The 18,188-nt window shown below is 28.7% G+C and overlaps 2 protein-coding genes across 2 annotated transcripts; one reads left to right on the top strand and one right to left on the bottom strand.

The window, feature by feature from the left end:
* The first annotated feature begins 12,566 nt into the window (after window positions 1–12,566).
* LOC131655926 (probable glycosyltransferase At3g07620) lies at window positions 12,567–14,511 on the top strand. Its single transcript, XM_058925726.1, has 4 exons — window positions 12,567–12,840; window positions 12,941–13,170; window positions 13,371–13,719; window positions 13,809–14,511. The coding sequence occupies exons 1-4, from the start codon at window positions 12,682–12,684 to the stop codon at window positions 14,463–14,465; spliced, it is 1,395 nt and encodes a 464-aa protein (XP_058781709.1). The 5' UTR covers window positions 12,567–12,681; the 3' UTR covers window positions 14,466–14,511.
* Window positions 14,466–16,838, bottom strand: LOC131655927 (membrane-associated progesterone-binding protein 4-like). Its single transcript, XM_058925727.1, has 8 exons — window positions 16,578–16,838; window positions 16,401–16,477; window positions 16,231–16,302; window positions 16,105–16,142; window positions 15,874–15,917; window positions 15,552–15,598; window positions 14,945–15,119; window positions 14,466–14,857 (listed from the first exon to the last, which is right to left on the bottom strand). The coding sequence occupies exons 1-8, from the start codon at window positions 16,686–16,688 to the stop codon at window positions 14,690–14,692; spliced, it is 732 nt and encodes a 243-aa protein (XP_058781710.1). The 5' UTR covers window positions 16,689–16,838; the 3' UTR covers window positions 14,466–14,689.
* Window positions 16,839–18,188: the final 1,350 nt, after the last annotated feature.

Raw genomic sequence — 18,188 nt, 5'->3', positions numbered from 1 at the left:
TTTAATTTTATATATAAAAAAAATCACTTTTTATTGAATACTATCATTTAAAAAGTTTAAAAATTTATATATTTTATTTAATTACAAATTGATAAAGATAACTTATAATATTAATTATTTATGTTGTTTGATAATCAAAAATTATTAATTAATTAATGATTCTATTTAATTCATAGTATTATTTATATATTCTTATAATAAATATTTTCATGTTACTTTTTTTTATAATTTGTCAAGAATTTTAAAAATCACATGTCTAGAATAAAACTTATACACTCGTTATGATGGTCAAGTTGAATTTTTTTTCTTTGCTCAAAGTTTTTCTAAAATAATTTTTATTTTATAAAATATATATTGTATTATTAAATTTAAAAAATTATAATATTTGAAGGAAAGGTTAAATAAAATATTAAGATGTTGCGAGGGAAAGTTAGCTTTAATTTTTTTTATTGAAGTTTGTATGCAGCATTTGAAAAATGTAGCCTTTTATTACAAATAATGCAACAACTTAAAATTGTACCCATAAGCATTTAAGAGAACATTTAATTGTTATTGCCAAATATAAATCATAGGATCGCTTGATAATCGTATCCAGAAGTATTTTAGGGAACATTTGTGAGGTGTTGCAAGAATTATTTTGGCAACAAGTAAAAATTGTTGCCTAATCTTTTTTTAGGCAACGATTTACACATGTTGCATAAAAAAGTGTTGCCAGAAGCAATAGATGTTGTAGTGGATTGGCCGCCGCATGGCTCACGAAGAAGGTTCAGTAACAAGTAAAGAAGATGATTTAGTTTTAGTGATCTTCGATACATGATTTTGTTCTTTCGACATTTGATTGGGGAATGTTTCAAACCCTTAAGCTTTTCCAACCTTTGCAACAAATTTACCAATGTCGACCTTCGAAGCAACCTCATTCGTAATCGTTTTTATATGAACAAGAGATGCTATCAAATATTAAGCAACTACAAGCTAACCTAGACATGCAAGGAGTTGCTGATATGGTGAACAATGTATATAACTTAGTACAACAATAAAACTTTCAAGCTTTGGCAGACATGGTACTCAGGATTGAAGAGAACCAATAGTGTGCTCCTCTAAGAACTGGCACCATGTGTGAGATCTTTATGCATCAAGATCTTTATAACATATTGGAGTCGACTCCAATAAATGCGGCTTCACAGCATTGAGAAATCCTAAGATCTCAGAATCCGAAATAGAGAGCATCAAACTCGTCCACCCAACTCCGGAGGGAAAAGTGGAAGTCATACCCCACCGTTCTTAGAGATGAGAAAGGCATAATGTAGATACATAATCCTTTGAGTAAAATAGAATCTCGTTCTGCATACGCATTTTTGACAGCATGATCTCGAGATGCCTTGAGAATCCCCAAAAACTAAAAAATTACGATGGTACAGGGGATTCAGACGAACACGTAAAACATGTGAACAACATATTTAATTATTACCACGCCTAATGAGCTGTGAAATGCAAACTCTTTGCATTAACCCTTTTTGTAATTAACTCTTTGCCTTAATCCTTAAGGGACATGTTATGTCCTGTTTTAAAACCCTCCCAAACGGGAGCATAGATTCACAGAAGGAACTATGTGACTCCTTCACTGCTTAGTTTACCGCTCGAAAGCGACAATCCACCATTATAGTCATACTCAATAGGATCACACAAAAGAAGAAAGAGACCATGTAGGAGTACATTAGATTTACCAATGTAGCAGTGGAAACAAGAGGTACATATGATGAATAAAAATGTTGGATATTTAAAAAAGGCCGAAATTAGATTGCATATAGATAAATCTTGGAGATAAGTTTAAAAATAAAAATTCTTTGTTGTTTCCGACAGCAAAAATAAATTCAATGTAGTTTTGAAGCCATTTTGCAAATGATTGAAGAATTGGATACGCAATGTTGTGAACCGAACTAAGAATGAGAGCCCTTAAAGGGCCTCAATTACTCTAATTGTTAGGAAACAACCACCACCATAAAGAAATGACACTAATTTTTTCTCTCGGTTCAATTGTGAAAAACTAAGTCATATGATTAAAAAAATGTAAGATTAGGCTTAAACCTTATGCTATCCCTAATGCATAAGTTAACCTGACTAATGAGCAATTTATGGCTTTGATCACTAAAATGAACAAGATTGGTGAATCTGATGGTTGGTGGTTATACACTGGCTCCTCTCGTCATGTATGTTATGATCCTGCAATGTTCAAAATATACACGGAAATGAAATTGTTGTTGGGAGTAGCTCACACCACTAAAGTTGTCTGTATTAGAGAAGTGGAACATAGTCCACCTCTGAAAAGACTTTAATCTTGAAGGATTTCATGCATACTTCAGAAACTATAAAATCTTGTTTATGGTTTTCTTCTGATAAAAACAAGGTTTAGTTAGTCTATTGGAATAGATTTGTACACAATCACTAAGAATGATATTATTTTGAAATTGCTATGATTAAGAATTTTGTGAAAGAAATTGAAATTCAATTTAGTAAAAAGATTAAGAGACATCGTAGTGATATGTGAACTAAATATGATTAATTATGGGAACGGTGCGTCATTCGGATATTCACAACTCAAGTTATGAATTTTTGAAGTTCAAAAATATTTCTGTCCGACTCGGTGGAAATCGGTTTCCTCAAAACTAGAAACCAGTTTCCTCAAAACTGGAAACTAGTTTCTGCACTTCTAGTAGCCCAAAAACCCCAATTTTCACTCAAGAAATAGGTTTCCTCAAAACTGGAAACTGGTTTCTCCTGCGCAGAGCCAATTTTTGCATAATTTTCAATTACGAAACCATTCCCCATTCACCCCAAAACTCTAATTTTTCCAGATCAAAACACGAATTCAAATTACGAGTCTATTCTCTATCAACATACAACAATCTAACACACATTTACACATCAATTTCATTATTCATTGCATTATATACACATCAATTCAAACACACCAAAAGGAAACAACATAAATTTGCAATACAACAACTCATTCATCATACTCATGCAATCTAATTCAGAATTTCATCTATCACTTACATTAACACATATAATTTCAGAATTCAAATATAATCTCAAAATCTTAAGAGGGGAGAAACTCTCACTACCGTCTTATGTTAAATCACCATTACCCATTCCCCCTACCTTAGTTTTGAGCTTGAACCTTCAAGAATGGCATAATTCCTTAGTCTCCCTCTTGCCCTAGCTCTTCTTCCTTCTCTCTATTTCTCTTTTCACGTGTTCTCTATTCTCCCTCAATCCCTTCTAACTTCTCCCTAATATATTTTCATTTTCCTTAATTCTATTAATAATATTAATAATAAATTTACTAATAATGTTAATAATAATAATATACTATTATTCACTATATTATCATTATAATATTATTCTAAGATTTTTATTTAAAATTAATCCTTTAAAACCAAATCCTCACGCTCACCCTTACTACATACCCTTAATTATGCCAATATAATTGACAAACAAATACACAATGACTACATATTTCAATGTGGTGTTATAATAAAAGGATGAGATAATAGAAACTCTTAATGAGTTATATACTCTGTATGAGGGAGTACCTAGGCTACAAGAGTACTCTTGATAGATAGACCCACCTATGTGATTGTGGAACTTAGGCTGGTTCCTATGGAATTTCGAGGCAGAATTCCTAGAGCCTTCACTAAATTGGGATACATGTGTTGGGTCATTAAAGCACGAGTTATTAGAAAACACCTTAAGAAAAGGTTGTGTGTGGGTTTGATGTCTGATATAGAGTTCAAGACAATTGAGCAACTTTTGTTGAATCGAAATCCTACTTGCTACGCAAAGGTTCAAGTCGTAGACTCATCTGTTTATGCACAATCTAAAAAATGTTTGACGTTACTTCTGAAACACTTTTTTAAATTCAAGTGGGGGATTATTGGAACAATATATCAATATTCCTAAGGATGACATCGGGTCGGGTCGGGTGCGAGTTTCACACTACCCAAACCCGCACCCGAGCCCGAACCCAAAGGATGTTCGGGTGGCAAAATAACACCCACACCCGTTGGGTTCGAGTTTTTTCACCCAAACCCGAACCCGCAGTAAAATACATAAAATTCAATTTTCCTACAACTTTCCATAATATATATATATATATATATATATATATATATATATATATATATATAAGTATGTATATAATATATAATATATATATATATATATATATATATATATATATTATATTTAAAAGTGGGTGTGATTTCGGGTTTGGGTTTCACACTACCCAAACCCGCACCCGAAATATCAGGTGACATCCAAACCCAAACTCAATAAACTCGGGTTTTCTCCACCTTGACTCGGATTCGGGTGCGAGTGGGCTCCGCGGGTTTGGGTCAACTTGCCATCCCTAAATATTCCAATATATGAAGATGAATTTCAAAAAGTTCTTTAAGTCAAACATTGTGTGTTGGTTGAAAAAACTCCTTAGTCTCATATTACTTAGGTGTGATATCTTAGCTATCTCTCTTTATTATATAAGAAAATTCCTTGTTTCATTCTAAAATACACCAAAAACTTATCGAATTTTTCCTTTTTCACTCTCTTAATTTTGCGTCTTTCAAATTGTCAAAACACTAATTTCTCCCCCTTTCTTTTTACCCGTTGAATTTTTTGAGTGCTTTCTTGAATTCTCTATTCTCTATAGAGAATTATGTTAATTTCTCCTCGTTTTAGTTGAAAAATTATCAAGCGCAATTTTTGGATTCTCTTTAGAGAACTCTTCAAATTTCTCTTTGTTTGAGAAATCATTTTTGAGTGGTCAAATGACCATTATTGGAATTTCTTTGGAGAATTATTAGAATTTCTCTTGGTTTGAGAAATTATTACGATTGATCGTTATATCCAATACTACGATTGATATTTATACCATATTCAAATGGTTTTTTTACCATCAAAGAGTGTACTTCTCGACAGATTATTTACCGTGCAAGTAATAATTGTATTGTATAGAACTTACTTGTTTTATCTTGGAAGCAGCGTGGTTGACTGATTGTTTTGTACAACTTTAGACAGTGTCACAAAACGTTTTAGAGAGACCTAATCCGCAACACGACCCGATAATTTCTCACTGGCAATTTTTTCAAAATTGATAAACAACAATTAATTTGGCTAATTTTAAGTTCATGATCATTTCCAAGATCATGGCAGATAGATTGACTCATGTCATGCCATCTCTGATTTTAAAGAAGAAGAAAGATTTTATTAGAGAGAGGAACATAAAAAATTGCATTTTCTTAGCATCTCAGGCAATTAATCTCTTAGATAAAGTTATATCACGACATCTCCGACGAATAGCTGACAAAATAATTTTCGAACTGACTGTATGAAAAGTTTCATATCTATGTATAGCATGTGGAACACTTTTGTTTCAATATTTTGTTCACAACATGTTAACTCGCTCAATTAGTGTCTACTGTTGGGCCACCTCACTCCTCTGAACCCTTGAGATGGCCATTAGAAACTTTTTTTGGAGCGGAGATGTTAACAAAAGGAAAGTGGTGATTGTGTGGTGATTGTATTCTGGAAAAAGTATTCAGACCTAAGTCTAATGTAGGAGTATTCTTGGTTCATGAACTGCACTGGAGCAAATCATATTAATGGTTCGGTTCAATTTTCAATAACAACTTTAATAACAAACCAATTAATTGCTAAAACAATATAAGTTTAGTTTAAAACTAATTTAGAACCAGTTTATTTTTATAAATTGGTTTATAATCGGTTTGTATTCATAAAATATACTGGTTTTATATTTATAACTCTTTTAGAACCAATTTTTTCCAATTCTTTTTGGAAATAAAATAAAAATTTTAAAAAGAAATTTTTTAATTTTAAGGAAAAAATTATTTACAGATTTTTTTTTTTGAAAAAAGATAATTTTTATTTTCTAAAAAATAACTTTTATTATTTCTAGTTTTCTTTTTTTTTTTAAATCAAGAAAAAAATATATTTCTTATTTTTATAAGAAAATATATATTTTATTTTTCAGTTATTTTTTTAATTTTCTATAACAAATATTACATAATTTATTGATTTTGGTGGTATCATACAATATAATAAAGCAAAATGAGAATTTGGGCAAGTTTGCCAAGTGTCAGCATTTTAGACACCTTACTATTTTAAAAAATTTCTATTTTAAGTAATCTTACTATATTTGTTATAATTTATTTTTAATTGTTTTTTATTTTATTTCGGATTTTCGTTAGTATTCCAATACAATTTATATTTATTATTGCTAATATCTACTTTCTATACTGAATGATATCAATGCACCGTAAATCGAAAAAATCAGTCATAATAATAATGAATATAATAAAGTAAGGGTCATGCTAACGAGTGCCCCAGGGGCACTGGTTAAGCATTCCAAATATAAAAAATATTCTTCAAATAAATCAATTATTTAAACTTACAATGCATTGAATACAAGTGTTTTTAAGAAAAACATACCTTTTATTTCTTACCATAGTCAATTATTTTAATTTTCACTACATTTAATAAAAATATTTAATAAACAAAATATACCATTTTAAACTCTTAACCAGTGCCCCTGGGGCACTCGTTAGCATTACCCATAAAGTAAATGTATTCCCATAAATTGATTTATATTCCAAAGCAACTACATAAATTGGCCGTGAATCTATCCATTTCCATAGAAAATTAGAGATTATGCAAATTCATTTTCTATAAATTCATCACCTCCACCGTCAATATCACTTAAACACCAAACACAACCTTCATTTATCAGTAACACAAACAGAGCATATTGAGTTTTTTTTTTTTTTTTAAATCTGCTCTTGCTTGGAAACAATGTTGCAATGTTGCATATGTCTTTTTCTGTTGGTGTAATTATTTTACTCGATTCTTTATTACCATCGGAAATTTTAGATCTCAAGTTTCAGTGCTCTCAAACCCATTTCTTAAAATCAAAACCTTTTTCAAACCCATTATTGCAATTTGGTGAAGATTGTTATAGAAATAGGTTGAAGGAATTGTGAAGTTGCTTGCTTCTGGTGATGATAATTTTGGATGGTAATGTTTAATCTACTCTGCTGTTACTACTTATAATTTACCTATTTCTATTTAATCTTGCATGTGATCTTTTAGTGAGGTGTGTTGTTGACACTCTTTGGTGATGTTGGTGTATATTGGTTTTAAAAATGAAGGGCATTTTGGTTTCTATGACTGGAAGAGATATTGTTAGTGGTGACATTTAGCTCTATTATTCCGTAAGTTTTTCTAAAAGAATGATGAAACATCATTGAGATTTGTGTTTTTGTTATTATATTTTAGTTTTAATATTGTAATTAGTTCGAATTGTGTGAGTAAGTGTGATGTTGTGTATGTATTGCTTGAAGGATGAAGACAAAGAAATTGTGGGAAAACAATAACACAAATAACATTTTGTTTTGCCATCATCACCATTTATAGGGTTGTTGGATTACATTGTAATGTTGTGATGACTAGCCATTTTAGTCGTATGATTTTTCATTGAGTTATATAAAGTCCTTATTCTTATACATACTAATATTTCAAAAATTGTGTTGATTTATACCAGTTTGATTTATATTGTATTGATGCTATATGAATGTTTCAATAAAACTTAAACAATTTATAATAACTTAATTTGACAGTAGTTTGATGGAGATATTCATATATGACGTTTGCTTATAACGTCCATGTTTGCTTCAATTGCATATATGGCCAACGTCTACCTGACTGAATGACTTGGACATAGAAGAATTTGGCCTTTATATCTGATTAAAAAAAATTATTATCTTTTATGGTGTTGCTTTAATTTATTTTTCATATCTTCCCAATATAGTATTATTATAGAATTTTAATCATTTCATTTTTGTTTCTTTTTCCAATGCTGAGGTTATTTTCTTTGTATTAATAAATATTATTGTCATTTAATGCGTTGGTTTTATACGTAGAAATAAACATTTAAGAAGACAATTAAATAAAAATAATTATGAATATTCAATTTTTTAATGGGTTGTTGTCGTATTTATTAAAAGATATAATTTTATGCTTTTTTTCTACGTTCCAGTTTTTTTGTTTGACCATCATATAAGAAAATAAATTATAAAGAAAAATAAAATTTATTAATATGCTACTTTTAAACATATCATGAGGTTTTATCAATTCAATTTTAGTTTATTGTATAAGAAGCATTTTAATATAATATAAGAAACAACCAGAGATAATTATTTATTTTTTTGCTGTAATTAGTACACAAAATTCTAATAGCTCGAGAAAAAAAAATTTAATCACATTAAATAATGTAAAAAATATTATATAACAAATAAATATTTATAATTGTATTTATTTATGATGTTTTTTTTAAAAAAATATGTATTTGATACTCATAAATATTTTGCGTTGGTTTTGAACAAAGTATAACCTATCATATAGGATCAATATTTATATATTTCCAACGGCAATGCTACTCAAAATCTAAAACAAAATTCATTTTCAACCGCTTGCGTCCCAAAAAAAGGGCAGGATTAAGAATTTTATTTTGTTGAGTTTAAATAGTAAACATAATAATAATTACCTTTAATATTATTTCAATTGATTGACTTATCTAAATTTAGTATAACCAAAACATAGGTTAATCACTTGATTTTTTTATTATTTAATTTATTTTTTGATTATTTCAATTTCGTAACATAGAATTTTAAACTGACAAAGTGTAAAATCAAATAAAAGATATTAGAAAAAAATATTTATGTTTTAAAATTTACTACAAAATATTCAACTTCTCTTTAGTATGATTTCTTTTATATTTTTTTTGATAAACAAACATATACTTAATAAAAAAATGATATATGATATTATGACTTGATATAAGAAAAAATAAATTTGATTTTTTTTTAATAAGCAATTTGTATCTAGTGGGTTTCGAGCCTGAGACCTTGAGAGGAGCACAATCTCAGGACCCAAGTGTTTCACACGCACCCAAAATAAATTTGACTTGAAAAAACATTAATTTTTTAATGATAAAATGTTAACATTTATACTAAAAAATATTCAAGTATTTTTTTATATAAAAAAAAGATAATTATGATTGGTGAATACACAAATTTCTAATGAAAAGAAATGTTTGTTATTCTTTTTATATTTTATATACATTTTTTACCATTACTATATTATATTTATTTATTATTTTTAAATTTTTTATTTTTAAATTTGCTATTAATAGAAAACTTTCTATATATATATATATATATATATATATATATATATATATATATATATATATATATATATATATATATATATATATATATATATATATATATATATCTTTAACTTATTTTTTAATTATCTAATTTGTTAATTCCTAACAACTCTATTTTTTATTTTGTTTTATTATTTAACAGAATAATTAATAGTAGTAATTAGTAAACTAATTTTAAATTATTTAAAACGTTTTTATTTGACATTTTAAATCTATAAATTATTCGAAACATGAAATAATAAAACTAAGTTGTTTTCCAAAACTAAATCTCTTCGGATAATAACATACTATAAATATTTAAACTTTTAATTTTTATAATTTCTTTGATTGGATTCTAATCTTTATCATTTTTTATTCACAAAAATCTAAAAATATATAAGTTTTCTAAATTAAAATTGATTTCATATAGATTATTTCTCCGAAATGAAGGTCATCTTTAAAATGAGATCTTATTTATTTATTTCGTATCGAGTAACTTTAAAAAAGATTTTTATTTTAATTTCTTAATTGATATTATATATTTAAAGACTAAATAATTTTTTTGATAATTGACAAAAAAATAAAATAAATTCTATTATTTTTAAATTAGCATCATAATTTATAAATGAAAAAAAAAAGTTTTATGGTTAAATAAATTAAATTTTTAAGTAATAGAAATGAGCAATTCTTGCATGGACACGACCCTAAATCCACATTCTTAGGCACAACCAATGAGAAAGAGTCTTTTTTAAATTTATTTTAATTTTAATTTTGGTTTTAATTGGATTCATGGTATGATTGAGATTATGAAGGAGAAAGAAAATCAGTATTTATTTTTTTAATTAATTAAAATTTTGTGATTGGTTGTGTGTAAAACAATTTCTTAGGTATGTGTCCACCTAAGAATTTTCCAATAGAAATATTTTTATAAACAAAATATAGTTTATTATTGATAAAAAGTTTTATTGTGTGCAACTAATAACAAAGACATATTATAATGTTAATATAACTTTATTTGTAAATTATGAATAATTATAAAATATTTTTTTTAGTATAAGAAATTTTATCCCGTGCCTCGCACGGGTAGAGACACTAGTTGTGTTAAAATATTTAGTCTATGACTGCGGCTGTAATAGCCAATAAATATCATGACGTAAGATTAGTTTTGTATAGAATTAAACTCTCTCTAAATAAAGTTATTAGCATAACATCAACTAGTCGGTGTTATGTTATGTTTTACTAATTTCGAATTCTAAGGTATTAAAAGTTCTACTTTTACGATTCTGATTCAGTGTGTATATATATTAGTCACTTAAGGAAAAAGCTCAATCGAAATTATAACGGTATAATAAAGAGCACCTTCTTAGGGCCTATTATACATAAATTATTATTTTTTATACTTTTAGAAATATATATTTTTTACTTTTAGTTTTTTAAATTTTCAGAAAAAAATTATTTTTAAATTTAAAAAAAAAATCTATTTTTTATTTAAATAATTATTTTTTAAAATAGTTATTTAACAGTTTAAACTACTCTTTAACTTATATTTAGATAACTGAATTGTTTATAATTTTTTATTTAGTTTATTAATGATCTAAATAGTTCAAATTGTTTTTTTCAATGCAATTTGGTTAGTATATGATTCAGTTAATCATATTTTTACATACCCCTAATCCAACTATGGATTATGTATTAGATATTTAATGTGGCTCAATGAGGCATCAACCATAAAGCTAGGTTGTGACATGTTGATCAGTGAAGAAACCTGGGATTCTTTGATAAAAGACTGAGTTTTGAGACCTTTAGAGATCATTAGTTATCATGTTTAGTCATCAATTTGGTATGGTGTGAAACCTAAATTCAATACTATAAGTAACTAAACTTAGTGGTTAATTACTAGGAGATGAATCCAAAATAAATTTATGAAAATATTTTTGGTGTGGATAACCTTTATTGAATGCTACTAAGATGATCACTCTAAAATATTACTCCCTCCGTTTTTATTATAAGTCGTTTTAGAAAAAAAAATTGTATTTAAATATAAGTCGCTTTACAATTCCAATGAATAATTAATGATATTTTTCCTATTATATCCTTAAATATTTATTATTCTCTCTCCTTTCAATTATATAAATTTATCTTCCATATATCATTAATGAAGGATAATTTTGTAAAAACCTTCATAATTTCTTATTTTCATACAATAATTATTATTTTTCTTAAACGGTGTAAAAAGTCTAAAACGACTTACGATAAAAAACGGAGGGAGTATTCCACAAGTCCCAATTCATTTGTTATATATTTCATTCAACACAACAATCATTCTTTTCCTCCTAATCAGGGCTTTGGCTAAGCACAACTATTAAAGCTTAATATGCATTTCAACTCCATTGAATATTTATGGTCAATTTACATCTACTTCCTTTACAATTTTTTATTTAGTACATTTGAGTAATGGGCAATATTATGTAAAAAAGAATAGACTATGATTGTTTTTTTAGATTTATTTTCTTTTGAGTTGGTATTGGCCAGGATTAACGTAAAAAAGAATAGACTAAGACTGCTTTTTCTAGATTTATTTATCTTCTTTTTCAATATATTTATGCTTATTTAGTAGAAAAAAACTAAAATAAAGCTAATATTTTGAAAAAGTATTAATTTATTTTAAAAGATATAATAATTAATATTAAAAAAATTTAAAAAATGTTGAATATAGTTGAAATTCATATATTTAGTTTATTCGGATATTTATGACTTATTTAAATTTTGTATTAGTATTATTATTATTAAAATAAATAAATAAATAAATAAATAAATAAAAGCAAATTCACTTTTTTCTTTTTTCTTATGAAAGAAATAAATTAATGCAAATTTATTGAGAAGATACTAGCTACATTTCTTTTTCTTTTTTTGCTAGAAGATACTAGCTACATTTCCTCAAAAAAAAGAGTTACATTTTTCTTAAATGCTAAAAAAAGTTAGAAGATTAAATGAATTGGATTCCATGATTGACTAAATTGATTAAGTTCTACTTCAATTATTTATAAAGCTGGTTTTAGATTATCTTACCAAATAAGTAAAGTAATGAACTCAAGATTTATCATGCAAACTTTTCTAATCTCAATTCACCAAACTTTATAGCCTCAGATGGTCCCAAAATTTACTCGGTGAAATCAGAATCAAAAGTTTTTTTTGGTTACAAGTCAAACTCAAATTTAATTTATCTTTTGTCTTTTTGTAGATAAATGACTTTATATACACTTTATTAGACTATATTGTGCTCTAGCCACATGGAAAAAATTAGGAAAATTCACATTATACATTATCTTTCCACAAAAAAAGACTTCGTCAAAGAATGAAACGAGAGATATGGCAATGAATCCACATTGAGTTCTGAGAAAATGTGGCATTTCAACAAAATAAAATTGAGTCTACTTGCATTTTCTATCTTTTTGGTGTTATTTAGCATTGATTCATTTAAGGGTTTTAAATGGGTGTCAAAGTTGAATTATCAAAGGCTTCATAAGAAACATTTAGGATCAATCCTTTCTTCATACAAGGTATCATCAATAATCTTATGCATGCAATTTTGTTTTGTGCACCTATAGTTTAAGGTTGATTAAGGTTTTGGATTGATGTTTTTGTTTTTGTACCATGTAGCATGAGGGAAGACACAGGACAATGTCCTATAATAGAGAATTGCACAAATTGTCTAAAAGAATATCAATACAAGGAGATGAAAATTTGAAGAAAGTTGAAGCAAGTCTTGCAAAAGCAAGAGCTTTGATAAAACAAGCATTGTTGAAAACCAATGACATTGTTCCTATTGAGGATTCTCATGATTATGTTCCACAAGGAGACATTTATAGAAATGCCTTTGCTTTTCATAGGTATGATTTTATCACCAGAGATGCCTCAAATTTTCATCTCTGTTTAATAACAGTTTAATCGTTACAAATTTTAGATTCTGTGCAATGTACGGTAATTTGGTTTACGTGCCTTTAAAGACAACCATTTTATTAATAATATCAAAGGCTTTAGCTTTCATTTTTTTCAAACTTTAAAATTTCATTGTTTTGAATTGTTATAGGAGTTACCATTTGATGGAGAAGCTATTTAGAATCTATGTGTATGAAGAAGGAGAGCCTCCTCTTTTTCATTATGGTCCTTGCAAGAATATATATTCAATGGAAGGAATATTTATCAACTTATTGGAAAGCAATACTGTGTTTCGAACTCATAATCCAAATGAAGCTCATGTCTTTTTTCTACCGTTTAGCGTTGTTATGATCATTCAACATCTCTTTCATCCGGTTATTCGTGATAAAGCTGTTTTGGGAAGAACTATTGGTGATTATGTTGATATCATATCACACAAATATGCATATTGGAATCGAAGTTATGGAGCTGATCATTTCATGCTTTCTTGTCATGATTGGGTAATTTCAATTTGGTCACTAATTACACCCAATCACATTTTCAGCTTATTCGTGTTTTTTTAGACTGATATTTACATTGTTGTGCGCAGGGACCAAGAGCGACTTGGTATGTTAAGGAATTATATTTCGTTGCAATTCGAGTACTATGCAACGCAAATATCTCGGAGCATTTCAATCCGAAGAAAGATGCATCATTTCCCGAAATCAACTTATTAGGAGAAACAAAAGGTTTACTTGGTGGCTATCCGTCGCAAAACAGAACGGTTTTGGCTTTCTTTGCAGGAAGAATGCATGGCAAAATCAGACCAATGATTTTCCAGCATTGGGAGAACAAAGACAAAGATATTTTAGTTTATGAAAAACTTCCAGAGAATGTTTCATACCATGAAACAATGAAGAAGAGTAAATTCTGTATTTGTCCAAGTGGTTATGAAGTTGCTAGTCCAAGAATTGTTGAGGCAATTTATGCAGAATGTGTACCTATTATAGTATCACAACAATATGTGCTTCCTTTTAGTGATGTTCTTAATTGGGATTCTTTCTCTCTTCAGATTGAAGTTAGTGAAATTCCTAAGCTTAAGGAAATTTTGTTGGGTATATCTGATGAGAAATATATGAAATTGTATGAAGGTGTTAAGAAAGTGCAAAGACATTTTGTAGTGAATGATCCTCCGAAGCGATACGATGTATTCCATATGATTATTCATTCCATATGGCTTAGGAGATTGAATGTACTTCTGAAATAAATAATGTTCACTATTGGAATTTCAAAATTCGGTTTTACAATTTAAACATCTGAGTAGATATTTGATAATCCCAAAATCGATGCAGACACATTTTGTCACTGTGAAAGTAGAAGACTTTGTTCGTGCAAGTATACCAGATTCATTAAATTAAGTTTTAAAATACATATTCAAAAACACGTGTATACCCGACAAAAAGTATTCTCCTATTGGTGTTACATTCGTGACTAAGCTTTGCACCTGTTGGCATGGTAGTCGCATCCTTCGTATAATTCTAAACCAGATTGGCCTAACTGAGACTCTTCAAAGCAAGCGCATCGCTTACTTATCTTCCCGGTCAAAGCCATTTCTATCGGTCGCAGAATCAACCTCGGGTAGCCAGCATCACACCATACCTGACCAAAATATACAAACCTGCGTTAAAATCTGCATTTATGCAGGTAGGTTGAACTGCTAATTATTTTAGTTTCGACGGTGTATACCTGACCACCATCGTCTTGACTCCAACTTGAACTGCATGAAGGTTGTTTAGCCTCTTCGATCTTCTGTTTTTCTAGAAGCTGAGCACCTCTCGCAGCCTTTGCTTCAACCCCTTTCAAATATTTTGTAGGATTCCCTTGGCTATCGTAGTATCTACCAACTAACTTACCAACGTACCTATATAAATAGGGATAAATATTCCAGCAAGCTAATTCAATCCATGATTAAATTATCAAATTTGAAATTCCATATCTAATCACTATAAAGGGAACTGATTCAACTAGCATTAAATTAATCTTCATTTCTGCTAAACCTACACTTATCAAAATGCATCAATTCAGACTATCCTATCGGACTGGTAGACAACTAAGGACAACACCAACACTTTCTGATGTGCCAAAGGTTTAATTGATAGAGACATAACACTGCAGAAGCAGATGTCGAACAGAAATGTACCCGGTAATTTAGTATCCTATCCTTGAGAAAACCATCATGATTAATGAGACATAAGAAGGTATCGGTATTATTCTATTCTTGCAAAGCAAACATGGCTTACTCAGATAGTTAATAGTTAAAAGGAAGTAACAAATTGAAGGAAATATGACTCACTTGTAAGATTTGTGGTAGAAATCTCTCCACTCAACAACGCTCTTGACCTGCATGCAGTTTAATTCAGGATAAGGTTTACATCTATATTTCAGATTAGTTCGGAAAAAAAATAAAAGTAATAAGTTCTTGGAAAGAAGAACATGATAACAAGACACTGACACTTGTACAGAAATACTCTAAGGTGATGAAGCCAAGAGAGGATGGCTACATATTTAAAAGACTAGAATTTAATGAAATGAATATTTTCATCAGAAATCTCGATGTAGTGAAGCATCATGTGAGTAAGTCAATGTTCGAAAAATGAGCAAACGGGAATTACAACCTCAGTGCTAGATAGATTGCGCAATGAGTCTGTGAGGCCGTCTCCTACATGATGAGTAAGAAAGTATATTAAGAATTAAAACAATACTATATTGTTCAAAGAACTAAAGGAAGATCATTGTGCAAGTTTTCCAGCGCCAAGTAGTGGCGAAAGTCTGTAACAAAATCAGAAATTGAGAATTCTGATAAGGCTATGCGAAATCAAAACGAGATGACTAAAAAAGTAATTCACCTGTGAAATTTCCAGAGACAAATGCGCGAGAAGCATCCCTAAAATGACAATGATAGAAAAAAAAAACATGAGTTGAAATTGTGATATTTGATAGGAATTGAAACATGAAAGGATATGAGAAGATGCCTTCCAGCAAAGTGATTGTAACCTCCTCCTGAACCATAATGTGATTTTCCTTTGGTTACATCAAAAACAGATCTATAAAAAATACAATGAAAGATACATAAACAGATATTAGAGTTTGTAATTGCAACTATGCGAATTGCAAATTAGGTAAGAGAGAAAGAGACAAGTACCCGAGAATTCCTAAAAGGATTGGTAACCCTTGATCAGTTCCATTGAACAATGAAAGCTCTTCTGTACTGAACAATCTCTACACAGAATGTAAAGTCAAAATCATTGACTTAACCTATAACTGTAATTTAAAATTAAAAAAATAATAATTAAAAAAAAAATCATGGGGAGTGAGTAACCTGTGAGTGTGAAGTGGGGAAGTTGATGGGAAATCTGAGAAAGAGAGCGATCAAGAGGACGAGAAGTGCGATTACGGAAATAGGAGAGGTTACTAATGTCTTTAACCACATCGCTCTGTTTTTTCAATTCACAAATAACAAAGAAAAGATTCAGAGACAGACACATACACTCAAACTGTACTCTATCTCTCTCCAACGGCTTTAACTTACGATTTGGTTAAGGTTTCTTCTTTGTTTTCAACAACTTTTACTTTTACTTTCTTTTTTGTTTTTGTTTCAGCAATATTTTTTTTGTTTTTGTTTTTGTTTTTGTTTTTGTTTCAGCAATATTTTTTTGTTTTTGTTTTTGTTTCAGCAATTTTTTTTTTGTTTTTGTTTCAGCAAAATTTTTTAAAAAAATATATTTTGAGGATACTCTGTAAAAGTACAGAAAAAGAAGTATACACTAATAAAAGATATAAATTTTTTTATACGGGAACCAATAATAGATTTGTATCTTATTGAATTACACTTTTATTTGTATATTATGTATACTACTCGTACATTTCTACAACAATGTTTATTATATAATATTTTGTCACATAGCTTAACATTTGTTAAATGATTACATAACTTAAGGCTTTGTTTGGATTGATGGGATCGGATGGAGTGGAGCGGAATGGAATAGAATAAAATGATATTCCGTTGTTTGGATAATGTAAAAACGGATGGAGCGGAGCAGAAAGGAGTGGTATGGATTTCATTCCATTCCATCACTTACCACCATATTCCTTCCCCTTCGATTTGGGCGGAATGAATAATTTGTCTTATTCCGTTCTAAAATTTCCAAACAATAGAATGGTACATTCGTTCCGCTCCGTTCCACTCCGCTCCATCTCACTCCGCTCCATTCCATTCCACTCCGTTCATTTCGTGATATCCAAACATACCCTAAAAGAAATAATAATAATAATAATAATAATAATAATAATAATAATAATAAATAAGAATATTTTGGCACTACCACATGATTCTGGTCATTTTTACATCGTGATTAAGTCGTCCACAAATCTAGAAATTGTCGCATCAAACAATTTTCACATAGCTTTCAAATTCTCATTGGTCTTCAATTCAATAAGGTTGTATTTCACTCGTCCATTAGTATCAATCCAATCTTCACAAAATTTGATCTTTCTTACATTTTTGTTGTTTGTGTCGGACAACAAATCATTCAACTTAGATATCAAGATGGTGAAACATGCGTTATTTGTCGGAACCCGAAACTCTACAAGAATTTCTGCTCCATTGAAGTACAATTATACTTTAGACCAAACTAAAGAAGACATTGTAAGATGTTAAAGCCGCATTGCTACATTAAGTTAATTATTTATGTTTTTAATGTATTAAATACATATATTTTAGATAAAAATTTATCTTTTTACTTTCAATACTTAACTTATCTTTTTAATCTCTTAACCAGTGTCTCAGAAGCACTCGTTAACATTACCCTTTTATTAATAAAAATAAAATAAAAAATATGATTACAAATAGAATAAAATATTATTTTAGTATATTATATATGAGTTTACAATGATTTTTGAAAATTTTATAATGTTGTTGATAATAATTTCA

The sequence above is a fragment of the Vicia villosa genome, linkage group LG3 (genome assembly GCF_029867415.1).
Source record: "Vicia villosa cultivar HV-30 ecotype Madison, WI linkage group LG3, Vvil1.0, whole genome shotgun sequence".
NCBI classification, from domain to species: Eukaryota; Viridiplantae; Streptophyta; class Magnoliopsida; order Fabales; family Fabaceae; genus Vicia; species Vicia villosa.
This window is presented reverse-complemented; position numbering and strand designations above follow the sequence as displayed.